The sequence below is a fragment of the Bactrocera tryoni genome, chromosome 1 (genome assembly GCF_016617805.1).
Source record: "Bactrocera tryoni isolate S06 chromosome 1, CSIRO_BtryS06_freeze2, whole genome shotgun sequence".
NCBI classification, from domain to species: domain Eukaryota; kingdom Metazoa; phylum Arthropoda; class Insecta; order Diptera; family Tephritidae; genus Bactrocera; species Bactrocera tryoni.
Genome location: NC_052499.1, coordinates 74266246 through 74283502, shown reverse-complemented (window position 1 = coordinate 74283502; position 17257 = coordinate 74266246). Strand labels below are relative to the sequence as shown.

At 37.5% G+C, this 17257-nt stretch overlaps 1 protein-coding gene across 1 annotated transcript in view; it reads right to left on the bottom strand.

Annotated features, from left to right (window-relative positions):
• Positions 1 to 17035, bottom strand: part of LOC120766869 (ankycorbin) — a 90267-nt gene extending 73232 nt beyond the window's left edge. The window contains exon 1 of the mRNA XM_040092600.1: positions 16349 to 17035. Coding sequence (XP_039948534.1) covers positions 16349 to 17035 — 687 coding nt within the window. The remainder of the gene's footprint in view (positions 1 to 16348) is intronic.
• Positions 17036 to 17257: the final 222 nt, after the last annotated feature.

Genomic DNA, 17257 nt, shown 5'->3' with positions numbered 1-17257 from the left:
TCAGCTTCACCTTCTGCCCCTCAAAGCACACACATCATACGTACATATACAATTACACGAGTGTAACTGTGAATTCATTAGACATATATATTATATAAGCAATACCAGAAATTTGTCATTAGCATAATGACACAATAAAAAATAAATACATAAGTACAGCAATAATACGTTGAACGCAAATAATATATACAAATATATTTGTATAAATAAGGAACCTTTTTGGCGAAAAAAATGCCTTTCTGATATTTCGTTTGGAGAGCAAATGTTTGTATCGTTTTGTAAAGTCTGTCATAAGATTTAAAATTAAAAGTATTACATAATGTTATTTAGTATATAAAATGTTGACTACATTTTGGCGCACTCAAAAGCAATAGAACGCAAATTTTTAGCCGAATTACAAACCTCTTTTTAGTATTAAACTTCAGCGTTATATTGATAAATTACAACACTTTCAAGTAAAGAATTTCTAGCACTTTTATACTTTTACAGAAGCAGTAATTACTTGTGAAAAAATGTAAATGAAATTACTTTTAGTTGTTTTCTTTACTAGAAAAAATTTTAGAAACATAAGCTTTCGAGTAGACATAGTTAAAAATATTACCACTTGTCCCATTAAGCCTCGAATTCTTTAAATTCTAACCTCACTTCTCTCTAGATCTGTTCACAGTAGCAAGCTAACTAAGTTCATATATATTTTGACCCGAAATACTTGTAAGCTCTTATATTATTGGTGCCTGTTAACCTCTCCTATTTGTATGGACCATTTGAAATCACTGATATGGAAATACTAATGCCAAAAAAATGCAAATCATTCTAAATAGCAAGCAGAATGTGTGATTACAAAGCGAATTGCCCACAGTCAGCATACCTACGCACGTTTGCGAAACAAAAATTATTTCTAGCATTACATTTTACTTCTAATATGACATTTGGTTAAATGTGTGTTGAGAAAAGACCAAAATATTTTCGCTAAATAAAATGTGGCAAATAGTTGAAGCATACATATAGGCGAATATTGCTTATAACCGACAGTGGTAACTAGTCGACAGGATGAGGCAAGTTGGCGGTTAGTTATTCAAATTAAAGAAGGCTGTTTTGCAGCAAATTATATGCAGAGGTCTACAAAATTTTATCGAATAAACTCTATGGTGTGTAATAAGAAAAAAAATAATTTTTTAAGAAATATTTAAAATAGTTCTTTTTCTACTACATACAATAATGCATTTATTCCCTTTGAAGAAATGAATTATTTTTTTCTTTTAAAATCTACTTGTATTCTGCTTTCATTAAATTTGCGTTTATGAGCTTTTGCCTTTCTGTGCCACTATACAGTGCCGCGCCTAAAGGTAGATTAGATAATTAAATCATAAAAATCTATTGTATACATTTTGGCGTCGCTGAGAATCACTCAGTATTTTCTACAAGTGATTGTTAAGATTTAAAAAATATTTCATATAGTTTATCAAGCTTCTAAGTACGTTTATTTTACTTGTAAACCCTGTAAATAAAACCTATATGAATACACATATTATCCATACAAAATGCTACATATGGCTGCATATATGAACGACTTTTCTTCAAGTATTTAGCACAAATGTCTGCTGGAAAAGCAATAAAGTGTTGTACAAGAAAAATGCCTCAGCACAATGCTTTCGGCTAGCTATTTTTCCTGCTCAACTTCGATGCTCATTTATTCTAGTTCAACACATACTCAGCAATTTATTTGCACACAGGCAAGCTTATGTAAGCGAAGGGTGCTTAAATAGGAGTAGTTTTAACTGTATTTGAGATAAAAAGATGTAGCAGAACTTTTGTAGATAGCAAATAAATCCAAGATAATGTATTTGGTTTACAACTTGGCTAAAATATGCCTAAATGTAGGCAACACTGTATTTGGTTGGGCAATAAAAATATTTGGAAATGTCAAGTGGCCTTAGGGGTTCTAGATACGATCCTACGAGGCATGTATTTGTTTCAGAAAAAGTAAACCAATGAAAGTTTTTAATGTAAACAATCAAGTGATTCGATGATATTTGTTGTTATTCCGTAATCCTGAAATATAAAAGGCAACCCTCATACACCTGAACAAGACCATCAGTTTTAGATATATTATTAAGGGGTTACATGAGTTTACGGGTTTTTATTATCTTATTAAATTCTAAAACACCTCTAAAATATAGCCAATTGTTTTCAAGTTCATCCGAGCAATATTTTCAGAGAAACAGCCTTAAATCTTGTGCACTAGGGGCTACCTAGGCTAAGTGCGAGACCTTTACAAGCGTTTTTTCGAAACTGTGTTTTTGAAGTCGGTTGGTAAGATTTCTAGAAAACTGCTCAACCCATCTTCTTAAAATATGACAAAGGTCATTGAGATACAATTCTTGAAGGCTTGGATTAAGGTTTATTTCTCGAAATTTTCATTTTTTGTAAAAATAACTGCCCAAAATGCAGTTTTAAGTTTATTTCCTTCGTTCAACTTATAAGTTAAGGTTTTAACTAAAACACGTAATTTTTTCACCTTACATGATCCTAAAGGGGTTATGTTACCAACGCGGGTGCTTCTGTTTTCTGAGCGGTCACCGGAAATGGCGTCGCAATGGCCGAGTGCAAAATATTTTTTTCCAAAAATTTCAGAATTTTTTTGTCAATACTGTATGTTTGTAACAATAAAAAATTGTAGTAAAATATTTCATTTTTTAAATGAGAAAAACATTTTTGAAAAAAGGCTATTTGTTACCCGATGAAACCCATGTAGCCCCTTTAATCATGTTTTTTATTTCACATATTGTTTAAAATTAAATTTGAAAAGTTTTTGAAGTTTCGTTTTAAGCTATTTTTCAAATTCAAGAATAAAACGTTGCGCTCCAATTACGACACCCACTAGCACTTAGTTCTGCAAACATTAACGACAGTGTAGGCAAGCACACATGATTCCTTAATAATTTTTCGCAAGCAATCAATCTGCCAGTAGGCCAGCAGTTTAAGAGAGCAAACAGCAGGATTTTTGGTCTAACAAACAAATATTTTCCAAAAAACACCAACAACAACCGGGAGCTTCATTTGAGCGCAGTTCAAATGCAAAACCAAACACGCTTGTGTACATAATAAATTACAACTTTTCTACACACACACACAGACACATATTTTATAAACAACTACAAGTATGCATGTCGTTAAGTATGTGTGTGGGGGGAGAGAAGTGTATTGCTTGTACGCTTTCTAAATTCTAAAGTGTGCCATTGCAAAATGTAGTGCAATGCCAGCAGAGCTGACGGAACCGGCTGAACGGGCTGCACACAGCGAGCGAAATGGAATTGAAGCTGACAGCGCGACACACAAGCGCACAAACCTGCAACTGGGAAGCATACATTCGGGCGTGCAGCATTGTACAAGGCGAGGGTGCAGCCGCCAGACAGCCGGAGCACCCAGTCGAGTGGTGCTGTGCATCAGGTCATGTCAGTGCGCCCCGCTTGAGTATTTTTTAATATTTTCCTTTCATTGTCACTTGACATTTGATGCTGGCGTTGCTGCCGCAGCTGCTGCTACCACACTTTCTGTGTTTATATATGTGTTTGTTGTTGTTGTGTTCTGCACTCACTGTTTTCGCAGCACACTATCGGTTTGTTGTATTTATTAAAGTTTCGGTTTTTTCTACTTTTGTTAAGTTGCTTCGTACTAGTTGTTGGTGTTGTTGTTGTTGCAGTATAGTTAATGCCACAGCTTGAATGCCAACGCACGCATAGGGGCTTACAAAGCAAGCTCTGCCCGCAGTGTCGTTCATCTGCATGCGCGTATGTGTAATTTGTATATACATACAACTATATATATATATATGTTTGTGCGTGTGTGTGTGTTGCGGCACCCGGGTGCGTCGGTTGTAATTGCAAAATATAGTAATATATGCGCGGCATCCTCTTTCACTCGCAGGAATCGCAAAAAAAGTGCAGCACAAAAAGAGTGGACCGACAAAAAAATTATGCACAACTCGAAGAATTTCGCGCTTAGCTTTGCATACTAAGCAAGCACAGTGGGACGATGCTCTACATAATCGGAGAGTAGAACGTTTCATCACACTTGCTCTGAATTCATCTATAATTCAAAAGGTGTTGGAGAACTTGAGACTACAATAAACCCAACTAGAAGTAAAATGCTTTTTTGGGTGTGCGACTTGACTAAAATATGCCGAAAAGTAGGCAATATATCATTTTATTGAGATCTTACGATTTTCAATAACTAGGACAAATGAGAAAATTATGCTTAGACGAGAAAGATAACCTTTGGACGCTAACTAAGAGCCGAAAAGTACAGCACAAGTTTCGGAAAGAGTTGTCCGATGCAAAATTTTAGCAGATAAATTTTGTTATTATTGTATGGAGTATTATATTATTCTATTTGGATAATTCTTATGGGCTTTTTACAGTAGAAACACTTCCCGGTGTATACAAAATTAACGGGTTCACAAAAAGTATATTTTACTATTTTTTGGGTTGCCAACTGCGGTTAACTGCGTAAGTAGGTAGGTAGGTAGGAGTGCAGCCATAGCCCAGGCGTAATATACACGAAAATAAAAATAGGGAACTGACAATATATTGAGTAAAAACTATCAACCAAAGTTATGCGTTTTAAAATTTCGATTTGCTTTTTATACGCAAATATAAGCATATTATCTGAAAGAGTTGCCAACTATATGAAAAAGTGAACCTACAAAACTAAATGAAATATTCTAATAATTCAAAAAAAATTGTGAATAATACAATATTTCTACCAAGAAGTATAATAACAGGGTTGCCAACTAGCTCAAAAATTAAAATGTTTCAATTTTTTTTTTCGAATACATCACCGAAAGAAGAAAATCAAAAGCAATATTTCTAACGGAAAGTATAATAACAGGGTTACCAACTAGTTAAAAAATTATGAAAACCTACAATATTGAAAATTTCTTTTTTTCAAATTTATAATAGATGAATTATGAAAACATAATGCAATATTTTTACCGAAAAGTATCATAAGAGGGTTGCCAACTGGTTCAAAAATTATAAAAACGAGTTATATAAAAAATTTCTTTTTTTCGCATATATGTTGATGAAAACGTAATACTTCCACCATAAATTATCATAACAGGGTTGCCAACTATTAAAACCAAATATGTATGTATATGGAAAATTTCTTTCTTCGAATATATAGTAGATGAACGATAAAAGCGTATACATTTTCTTATTAACACTTTAAATTTTTTGCACTTTATAAGCAAATATAAGCATATTATCTGATAGAGTTGCCATCTATCTGAAAATGTGAACTTTGAGAATTAAACGGAATATTTCAATAATTTAAAATTGTTTGATTAATGTAATATTTCTACCGAAAAATATGAAAACAGGATTGCCAACTAGTATCAAAATTATAAAAAACTAAAATTTTTGCACTTTTTTTTGATTATTTAATAGATGCATGAATGCGATATTTCTACCGAGTAATAGCATAACAGGGTTGCCAACTACTAAAAAATTATCAAAACCAAAAGGTATGAAATTTTGGAGTATATAATAAATGTACCTATTATTAGTCATAAGTGAAAAAACATAAGTAATTAAAAATTTATAACAGAGTTGCATTTCAATTTAAGTTATTTTTCAAGTTCAACAAACAACAAACAGCAGTAAAGAAAAGTTTTGAAATACGAGAATAAAATGAAATATTTGCATTATGCGAGAGTGGCATAGGAAGTGGAATGTAATATTATATATTTTTGAAACATAAAAAATATTTGTGTCACACTAGTCCAATCATAAACTAATTAGCAATAGATTTTGGAAAAAAAATATTTGCAAACAAGCACACTGTGGGTCAGAGTTGCATAAGATCTGGAAATATTGCTGATTTTTAGGTCCTTAAATTTAACTTTGCGAAATGTGATGATCAGTTAGCTGACATTTTTTTAAATATTTTTTTATAAATATTTTTCTTTAATGTTTTATTTTTTTATTAGTATTTTTTTCCTGTTTTTTAATATTTCTCTAAGTATTTTTTTTTAATATTTTTATTAAAATTTTTTTATTTATATGTTTTTTTAAATAATATGATTTTTATTAATATTTTTTTAATGTTTTTTAATTTTTTTAAATATTTTTTAAGTATTTTTTATTAAATTTTTTTATTTTTTTTTATAATTATTTTTTTAATCATTTTTCTTTTACCCACTGTGTCTCCCACAATCCCCGATTGCACTCACTCACAGGCATAAATATGCAAATGCAGCAGCGTAATGGGGGCTTCCACATATGTTTACATGTGTGTGTGTGTGTGTGTGTGCGTAAGCAAGGCTAAAAGTTACATATTTGGTAAAATATTCTATCTAGATTAAAGCAAATTCCGTTGGCAGACAGCAGTAGAATCGGAGGCAAACAATAGAGAAGCGAAGAAGTTCACAGAGTATTTGGAAGAAGAGCGCGCGCTTGCTTTCAAGGGAACAAGAGAAGGAGTTGATGCATAAATCGCCACAACGCGGCTGCGTAAATATTACAATGCAAATAAACGTGGGTTTAAACAAAAGTTTTTGAAAGTTATACAACACACTTATGTAACACCGTTGCACTCTCACCTGTGACACAGACAGAAGTTGGAATAAATGAGTGTGTTTTAATACATATATAATATCTATGTATCAGCGTCTATGTATGTATGTTTGTATTTTCATTTTCCGCTTATCTTAATTCCATATTAATTTACACCCTGCCCCTCAGGTGCAAGTTTTAATGATAACCCATGTGGGTGCGGGTGTGTCGGTGTGTATTACTCTTTGCTTGTGTATGCAGTCATACAATTTGAATTAATGTAATTTGAAATTCACCCGCTACAGCTCCCCAAACGTGCCCCAAACCTATTTAATCTTTACTCTTTCGGCCAAACACACACACATACACGCACTTACTTATATGCAAGTATTTGCACAACCCGCCCTTGGCGCTGACACTGTTGCTCCTGCTGTTGTTTTTGCTGTTTTTGTCCCACTCCCAAATGTGCCGAGGAGTTATGCGTTAACGACAAGACGCAAGCATGTGCCAGCCGACACCTGCCTCCGCCGCCGGCGCCAACTTCACCGGGACTGTTCTTCTTATGAACTTTGTTTATCTAACCAAGCCACCGAGTGGCCAAGTCGAGCCAAGCTGCGTCAAGCAGGCACACCAGGCAACAACAACAACATTTATTTTGATTTCTGAGCTGCCTGCCACAAAGCCACACACGCACACACATATGTGGGCATTCGCAGCGCACACCTTGAACGCAGCTGCTCGGACTCGCCTACACACCTACACACATACGCACATACTTTTCATTTTACACACACACACATCCAACCGAAGTTGGAGCTTGACTTTTTGAAACTTTCGGCAGCGTTTTTCACTTTTAAGTGAAAATAAATAATTCACACCTGCTGTGCTCAAGCGGGCTGAGCGGCGCACAGTGTTAACTCGACATGTGTCTGTGTGTTTGTGTGTGGGGACGGCAAGTGTTGCCCGAGCAGCGGGGGAAGTGCTATTTAGATCAGCACGAAATGAGTTGCTTCTGACATATTCGAGCGTTGGCTCAAAAATTGGATAGCCAAACAACAGACAAAAGTTGCACAGCAAATGCAAAAACAAAAGCAGCACACAAAACCAGAATAATGCGAAACAAAGCCAACACCTACAGCAACAACAAGGGCAACAACAGCAGCAACCAAATTACAAAAGTTTAGCCCAGAGCTGCTAAAGCCAACATTGTTTCGACTTTGCCGTCGACATTGTTCGCACTTGAGCTTACTCATTGTGCTCCTCCTTGCACTTCGCCTTGATTGCTTGTTGAGCCAAGATGGCTTTGAATGATTTCCGCAATCTTTGCACCACATTTGCTATTTGTTGTTGGCGTACGATGGTCCAGCACACTCACAGCAACACATACCCACACATGCACGTGCGCTCGCCAGTTGGGCGTAGAGCTCATAAAACGAAGTTGCTTTGCAAGTTTGATATTTCCCGGTGAATTGCAGGAAGTCATTGATGAAAAGAGAGCAATTGCTGCTGTGAAGAGTTCGACAAGCACTCCCTAAACGCCGCAGCAACAACTAAATTGTATGCGGTTGTGATTGGGGAAGATAATAAGATGTAGTCTTGCGTTGCTATAATATTGTTTAATCAAACTTAGACTAAGTAGAAATCGACAACGTTCGCTAACACAAAGTAGATTGATATTTTTTCTTGAATTTCAGATTGATACCTCTAAATTTGAGAGAAAAGTTCGCGTTTATAGTTTGAGCTTTTTTATAGTTTCTCGATTTTTAAGTTATCAATCTGAAATTTTGCATGCATGCTTTTCTCAGCAACCGATCCCACCAATTCTCAGCCGATCAAAATCAAGAAAAAGTTTTTTTTCATACCCTTTATGCTATAAAAAATGCACCTGTGAAGGGTATTATAACATCGGTGCAACCAGAATATCTTTTTTTCTTATCTGATTGGTATTTTAGTTCTAAATACGTTTATTCGACCGCGCGGACAGCTCTTGTCGTATCTTTTCTACGGTCATATCTCTAAAAGATATGTGAGTGAGATATAGTCAGTGGAGGCGAGATTAGTGAATGAGACGAAACTCAAGCGTAGATTTGATTATAAAACATTTTATAAAATATATATGTATCTATCAAGAAGAAGTAGCTGTCACTAAAGTAAGCTTACTGTTCCAGAGTACCGCCTACTGTAGAAAGATGAGATTTCACTCAGGCAGGCAGGCGAAAGAAGTGTTAGTATTGAGTTTACTAAAAGGTGGGCTCACATTTTTTAGTTGTACTGAACATTATTAATAATTACCTCTAGTTATTTTGGGCTACACCTTGTGTGGGTAGCTGATTATAGCAGAATCGCTAAAAACTTCAAAGCCAATAAGCTTCCCAGGAAAAAGAGTATTGTCTGATTATAATAGAATAATAATGGTTGAGACTAGAGAAGGTTCCAACCTTCGCTATTTTCTTACAATTGCTTGCCAGACAACTGGACTTCGCTTGTGTGATCAACCAGCGATATTCACAAAAGCTTTCTGGCACCAATAAATCCCAAGACATATTGTGAATTCTTAGCTCTCAGCAAGGGTTCTTTTAAGTCTCACAAACCATTTGGCTGTATTATTTACTTCCAAGCAAACTAGCTAGGATCGAAACCAAACGCTCTAGTGAACATGTGAAGACCATTTGCTATTTTTAGCGGCTTTTTCAAGGATGAATTGATTTAGCAAGATCAAATTAAGTAGTTTCTCAAATTTCTTTTCATTATAGCATGTAATTTCTTAAAATTTCTAGGGTATCTGAAAATTGTCTAAGCCTCGAAAAGATGTTAGGTGTTTGTCCTCACTTTACGTTAAATGTAGCGCCGCAATGTAGGCAACCTTGTTGATTTTATTTTGATATGCAAAGGATGCCAAGTAAAATTCAAACATTAAAAACAAAATAATTCAAAATATATACAATTTCAATAAAAAAAGATAACCATTAAGACTTCTTACTTTTATAACTCAAACTATCAATATTTCAGTTAAGTATAGCTTTGAAAATTTTATACTCTTATAACAACTAACCTAGAATTTTCCCAACAAAATTGACGATTATTATGCTTTCAACACTCACTTGTTTAAGCAGTCAATATATCAACGTCTTCTTTGCCACGAAATTAAACACGAGTAAGAAACTTTAATCGTAAATTTGTTATGCAAACAGTAGAGCTTAGAATCACTCAAATTCGCAGGTTCTGCCACAGTTATAAAAACGCACACACACACAGACTGTCATTCAAAAATACACCACGAGCGGCAAAGTTGCGTTGAAAAGTGTGTCACAACTTTTTGTTTGCTCACTTCATTCAACCGAAATTGGGTCAAAGGGGCTGTGCTAGAAATGCAGTCAAAAGCAAAAATCAACCCTCGCACCATTCGCGCAGATGTTGACAATTGATATGCGGCTAATATGACATAATTGTTACAAACGAAGTATTTGCTATGACAGATGAATGCTTTTGCGGTGAATTGAACGGCTCGAAACACTTGTAATGACCTAAACCGCTATTTAGCGGCACGTCTCAAGGTGTGCGTGTGGAATTATGGAAAAAGTTATATATTAGTGTGTATATATGAATGTGTTTGCGCTGTGGAGAAAGCATAATGCGTAAAATTTGGCTCAAGGTTAGCAAAGCATTTAATGCCGAAAGCCAACAAGAATGACTGGTGCGTTGAGGCGCCTAAAAATATACAAGCGTACTTAATCCACAGGATACGAGTGACGCTGGCTTTATCACGCACAGAAGTATTTGCTGAAAAGTCATTCGAGCTGATGGCATATTACATAAGTAAATGATTAAGATTGTGGAATTGAGCGAAAGGCAGACTGATTGCTATAAAATTTATTGGACTTTACTGCAAAAACAAATAAACTATTTTTACTCTTTGCAATGTAATGTTACGTGGAGTGTTGTAGAAAATAGCTAGCTGTATATAATATTCTGATGGGAATCAAATTTAAATAAAGGAAGGCATGGCTGTTACTAAGCCAATCAGCTAAGCCCAACCAACTCAGAATGTTTATCCGAGAGTGTTCTCACCAGGAAGTTTTTTCAGCACTTTTGCCCTGAGGCAAGCTCACAAGTGAACACCAACTTTGAGTTATGACGCTCTCTTTGCTAAAGAGTATCTAAAATCAATACTTGCATTTTCGTCCATATGAAAAATTTCCTCCAAATAGCAGTATCGAACCGAATATTATAACAAAATGGGTATAAAACTTTGCTAAATCCATAAAGTGCTCCTAAATGTAGGCAACAAAATTGTGTGCTCCAAAGAGGAATGTTTAAAGCAAAATATTTATAACTCAGCTACCGTATATGTTTTTAGGAGCTTAATATTGACCAACTCTTCCTCTAAAGACAATCAAAAATTTGTCTTATAAAAGTTCCTGCGATTACGTGTTGTTCTAATGTGATTTCATATTTATCGACTCATTTAAAGCGCATTTAATTAAAACAGAACATTTCTTCTTTTCAAAGCGGTTTGAAACTTTGTTAAACCCGTAAAGTGCTCCTAAATGTAGGCAACAAAATTTTGTACTTCTCAAGAAGAATGCTTGTAGTTAAATATTTATTACTCAGCTGTCGTATATGCTTTTAGCAGCTTAATATTGAGCAACTCTTCTTGCGAAGGCAAAAAACAATGTTTCTGGCTTATGAAACATTTCTGCGTATTCTTCTTTCGTATTTACCGACTCATTTAAAGTCCACTTACTTAAATCAAAACAAATTGCAATTTAATTGCCCAACAAGCTACTTAATTTAATTCAATGTTATTTCCTATATACAGATATATAGTTTACCTTAAGCTTTATGCTATGTAAGTGGCAACGCCAAATATATTCCAAGGGTTCAGTATATATATGAGAGTCTTGGAATGAGCGTAAGTGTGTTCGAAATCAAGATAAACGTTTCAATGTCACCTCTCCCCAAGCCGCGATCTGCGCTTTTCAAATTTTATTTACTTTATCTCCTGCTCCTATGTTCTTCTGTCTTTTGGTTAGTTGGCTGAAAACTTACAATGTGCCTTTGTGGTTGCCACTTTGGAAATTATTTCCGCAAAATTAATGTCGTTCAATAGCCTTCACCCGAATTTCAATGCAAAGCAATCAAATTCGTTTTGTCGCCTGCTAAACGAGGCATACAAACACTCAGCGCCGGAGAGAGCACTCCGCATTGAAAGCATTCGAAATTCTATTACTTTTGCGGCAATTATGCGTTCTCAATGGCAGAACAGTGCGGCTCAAGTTGCCGTTGCGGCAAGATGTCGTGGCCCGGTCGTCATTTATCTTGCACCAATTAAAAACTTTTCAAATTTCAATTAAATTCCACATAAACAAACATACATACAGATGCCGAGTGCAAGTGATGGCTATACGACACGCACCCCTACACTCTATCGCTTTTCACACTCTCTCTCTCTCTTTTAAAGTACAAAAACTTCGCAGCTTCAAATAACAACTTTGATTTCGTCAATAAGTTTATGAGCGCGCGTTGTCAGTGTGTCGACTACATCTCCATTAGCTGTCAGTTTGACAATTCGCTTTATTTCGTTTTAGAATTTAATATCGCTCTCCACCCTAGCCAGTTATCTCATCGATTTTTAGCAAAAGCAAAGTTCAACATGCGACGATTATCCCAACATCGACGAAAAGGCATAGAAAAGGAGAGGCGTAGTCTACAAAAGAGAGAATGAGATGAAAACTGTGAAATCATAAAAGAGAAAGAGTAGGAAGTAAAGGATAAATTACACCAAAACTATTTAGCAATTTCAACAAAACTCTAGAAGAAAGGAAATCGCATGCAAAACTGTCAAGCTCAACGAGGTCGACGTCAGCGCCGTTGTCAATAGAAGTCTTTGCACTTACAAAAAACCTCAAACAATACAAAATTAAAGTGATCTACCCCCACAGCCTTAAAGCTCTACTTCCGTTGATGGAAGTCAATTAAACATAAACAAACGCCTTGCGCCTCCGTGAGCTCCTTCCTTGCGTCTGTTTTTATTTAACCGACGCCGGCTATAGACGCCGATGGCGTCAGCGCTGTTAATCAAAACTTGAAGCTGTCACTTGAAAACAACAACAAATGCCAGCTTTGACCTTTAGCTGACACATTTCAAAACTTTTAATTCGACGAGCAGCGCAGCACGAAGGCCAATCAAAGCGTTCGGCTGGTAAAAGTGCACTTGGGTTAAAATAATTAATGAATTTCGATTTATTTTAATTGAAGTCATGTATTTAAATGTGCGGACGAAAGATTAAGTGACTTAAATGTGAGTGAAGACAAGCTTTATTTATAAAAAATTAAGCTGAGCGGAAAATGAAAGAAATTATAGCTGGTTAAGCCACTCTCCAAGTATGAGAAACTCAAAAGCTTTTGAGTTAAAATATTTTACCAAAAACAGCAGGAAAATGGTATTCATCTGACAACTTGTTAGGGCACGCGGTCTTTAGGAGCTAGGCACTAGCTAAAATGTGGTCATTGAGCCATCATCCAAGCTGTTGCAAACTAAACGAGGTTTCAAACAGTGTAACTCCTTATCGTGCGACTCGTTCAATCCGCTGCTGGAGAAAATAATTCGAGCTGCTGATCTGAATAGAGAAGGTACTATCTTCTTTAAGTACAGCTGCTAGCGTTCGGCTTTCTCCAGGTTGGACAAAGAAGCGAAGCAAATGGGTCTGGTAGTGAACGAGGGCAAGACGAAATGTCTACTGTCATCAAACAAGCATTCAACGAATTCCCAACTTGGCTCATGCGTCATTGTTGACAGTCATAACATCGAAATCGTAGATAATTTCGTCTATCTTGGAACCAGTATTAACATCAACAACAATGTCGGCTTCGAAATCCAACGCAGGATATGTCTTACCAATAGATGCTCCTTCGGACTGAGTAGATCATAGTAAAATCTTCTCTCGACGAACAAAAGCCAAACTCTATAAGTCGCTCATAATTCCCGTCCTGCTATATGGTGCAGAGGCACGGACGATGACAACATCTGATGAGTCGGCGTTACGAGTTTTCGACAGAAAGGTTCTGCGGAGGATTTATGATACTTTGCGCAATGGCAACGGCGAATAACGCATTGGATGAACCGATGAATTGTACGAGATATACGACGACATTGCCATTGTTCAGCGAATTAAAAGGCGAATGGACGAAAGCACTCCAGCTCTGAGAGTATAATAAGAGGAAGACCTCCACTTCGATGGAAAGATCAGGTGGAAAAGAGTCTGGCTTCGATTTGAATCTTAAATTGGTGACAAACAACGAAAAGAAGGCACGACTGGCGCGCTGTTGTAAATTCCGCTATAACCGCCAATAAAGAAGAAGAAAAATAGATTAGATTCGAAATAAACTGAGGCTTGCAGCCTAAGTTATATACTGTCCTTTACTCTCTCACATGAGCTCATAAAGACCCAATCCTTTGATATATTCCAGGCTACTGCTGGGCGCTACTGAGGCGATGTGATCCCTATTCGGGTATCTAAATTCAAGGGCCTAGATGTTGCGTTTACAGATTGCTGTGCAGTCATAAATCAGGTTTTCAAAAGTTTCCAGCTCCATGGTGAGAGGTTTCTTACTCAGCCGCTAGAAAACTACAAAAAGACAAGGCCGTAATGGTTGTCAAACTTTGCACAGCGAATTGTTTTACAAATAATGTATTTATGGGATTGGTGATGCTTGGTCGAATAAAAATGCTCCCGATTAAGCGTACGAAAGGTTCGGCCGGGCCACACATTTTGTATGGATTCAACTAAGAGTTCAGGTATTTCTCATATGAAATAAGCCAACAAGCAGTAAATGTGCGCAAAGGAACAGACACGTTTTCCATTGGAAAGTCCAAACGGGAAATGGCTTGGGGTCAAACTGACCCTCCCTGTTTAATTAAAGGAATAAAAACGCAATTTAGGAGGGGAAATATGAGTTTGTGCTTTCAAGGAATAAACTTATTTCATTTTTCGCGGAAGCCAGCAGTCGTTTCATGCAAAAGTTTTACAGTTCTAAGCAAACAGTCACTTTTAAATTGCCGGCAGCGACGTTTTCAAAAACAAATAAAATCCACTTCTTTGAAAAGGCACCGCTTATGCCTTAATACTCGGAATTTGTTTTGAGGCAACACAAAATATTAGCCAAATGCGCAATGCTGGTGCCACCACCCACATAAACACACACTCGCACACTTCATTTGCTGCTAAAGCCTTTAATTTTTCAAGGACACTCGTGTGCGCCATAAAATCTGTTGTTCAAATTACGCGCAAAACTTTACCAAACCCTGAGGCCTAGGCATAGCCGGGCTTAACTAGTGGCGGTGGCTGGGTTGCTAGCCACTTTGTGGGGGAGGGGGGTAATAGTTGCTACCTTTGTTGTGCGCACATTTTACTGCTACCTGAGACACGTTCAAAGGCATTCTTTGCTTGTGACCTACCCGCTGTCCTTACCTCCTTGCAGCGTTACCCACTCGGGCATGCTAAATAGTTAGTTACTGCCTTCTACGGCGCTGGAACATTTGCCAACGTCGAAGACTTTTTGACTTTCCCGCTTGTTTGCTTATTTACTTGTTTGCTTTTCGGGGAAAATATTGCCTGAGCCAAGGTAAAGAGTTACTAAACTCTACAAATACACACTCGTGCGCGACAGTCGAGAGTTTTTAAGCACATATTTATACAAGTATATACATATATGCGTATGTGTGTATGCATGAGCTTGCCACGGCAGCCGGATGTGTCGACAGGCGACGTGTGAAGGCGTTCGGCGGTGTGGATTTACATAAAAGTTTCGGTGGAAGCTAAGAGAGCTCGAAATGCGCAAACACTCACCTAAGCAGCAGCAGTTGAGGAAGCGTCGGATCTGATTATAGTGTCGCATGCATGCAGGCGCGTTACGACCACGCCCGCGCAAACAATATTGCAACACTTCATCACCGAAATTTTACACACTTTGCAACACTAATTGTGTACGTGTGTGGCGGAAGTTTAAACTTTAGGGAGTGTCAAGGGGTGAAATTGAAAATCGAGTCTGAATATGCATATATAAAGATTTGCCAACCGAATTTGTTGTCTTGAAGTATAAAGATGTATGGAGCTCCATTAAATCCTAAAATCAACAATATATTAGTCTATGAGAACTCACAAAAGAGATAAGCAACTATATCTTTATTTAGTACAGTACGTGAGCTTCTGTTTCAAGATTCGGAGTCGCACACTCAGAGCCTAGAGAACAGTTTAAGAGTACTGCGACATTATTACGGAAGAGTCGGAAAAGTATATAAATCTTAAGCTACCAAAAGCTTTGACCACATTAGTTTTCGAAAACTTTTTTGTTTTGTTATAAACTCGAAAAACTCAGAAGTTTTCATTTCGATGCTCGAAATAGCAGGAATTCATCCTAAAAAAGAAGTAGGGAAAGACTTCAAAAAGATTTAGGAGCAACGTTGCAAATTCCCACTTTATGTTACCAATTGTCTCTTTAGGCTTCAAAAAACCTTGATTTTACGCTTAATTTCATCCCAATAACTAAGCCTTAAAGGTTCAACACGAATCACCATAAGTTTCCACATAACCTCACATGGCAACAAAATATTTACCTACCACCACACGCACATATGCAAAAGTCGCGTAACTGTAAGCATTTTTGCGCTAAATCGCTATGATGGCACATATGTGCGCATCCACTTTAAAAGTTCTTGCGCGCTTATCCGCCGAATGCAAGCGTGCGCCTGCATCCACCGGTCGAGCGCGTCGCCACCGTCTTTAACTACTTACCCGCGAACGCAGCTGTGCCAAAACTTCGGCAATGTCGCCATGTTGACATGCATACATAAGGCTTGTGCAGCCGCGCGCCAAGCGGATTTGCGCGCCGCTTTCGTCAACGCCCTCGCCGCCAACCTTGATGTCGCATACAGCTGTCGCCGTTGCTGTTGTTGTTGCTGGCGCTGATGCTGGTGTTTTCACTGCAGCAGCTGTCGCTTTGCGCCCTGTCAACGCGTAGACGTTTTTTATGGTCGTCGGTGTCGGTGTCGAAGTCGGTCTCGCAGGAAATATAGGCGTTGCAGTGGAAGCTGCCACACTATCACTAACAGTTGGCGTTGCTGTTTTTTCTTGCTTTATGTTGCTGGCGCGCTGTTTGGCATTCATTTGGGGTTGCTTGTTGCCTTCTTTAACGGTTTCGCTGGCAATGTCATGTGTTGACCGTGTCGCCGCTGAAGTTGCTGGGTAGTGCGGTGTAGTAGTTGACGCCGTCAGTAACGGACTATGGAATTGTAGGCGCTTCTTCGTTTTACCATTACCCGGCTTGTCGGTACTCGGCACGGCAATGCAGTGTTCTCCAGCGCTTGCGTCACTCCGCACGCGCCTGTCGGCGTTGCTGGCTTTCAAGCGCGGTGGCTTTTTGGGCGCGTCACCTGAAACCGATTCCATGACTTGTTGTGCTGGCAAGCGCTCCATTATCATTGCTTGACGCTGATGCTTCACTTGTTTTTCGTTTGCCACGCGCGCGTGTTTTCCGCCGTTTCTTAAATTTGTGTTTTTGCTTATTATTCACTTGGTGTACTTGGCGCGCTTCGCGTTGCTTGCGCGTCTCAGTCATTTTCGCTCAATTGGCCACATTTTAGCAAACAGATACACCAAATTATTATGTTCGTTGTACGATTTTATATCGCGCTAGTGCTCGCA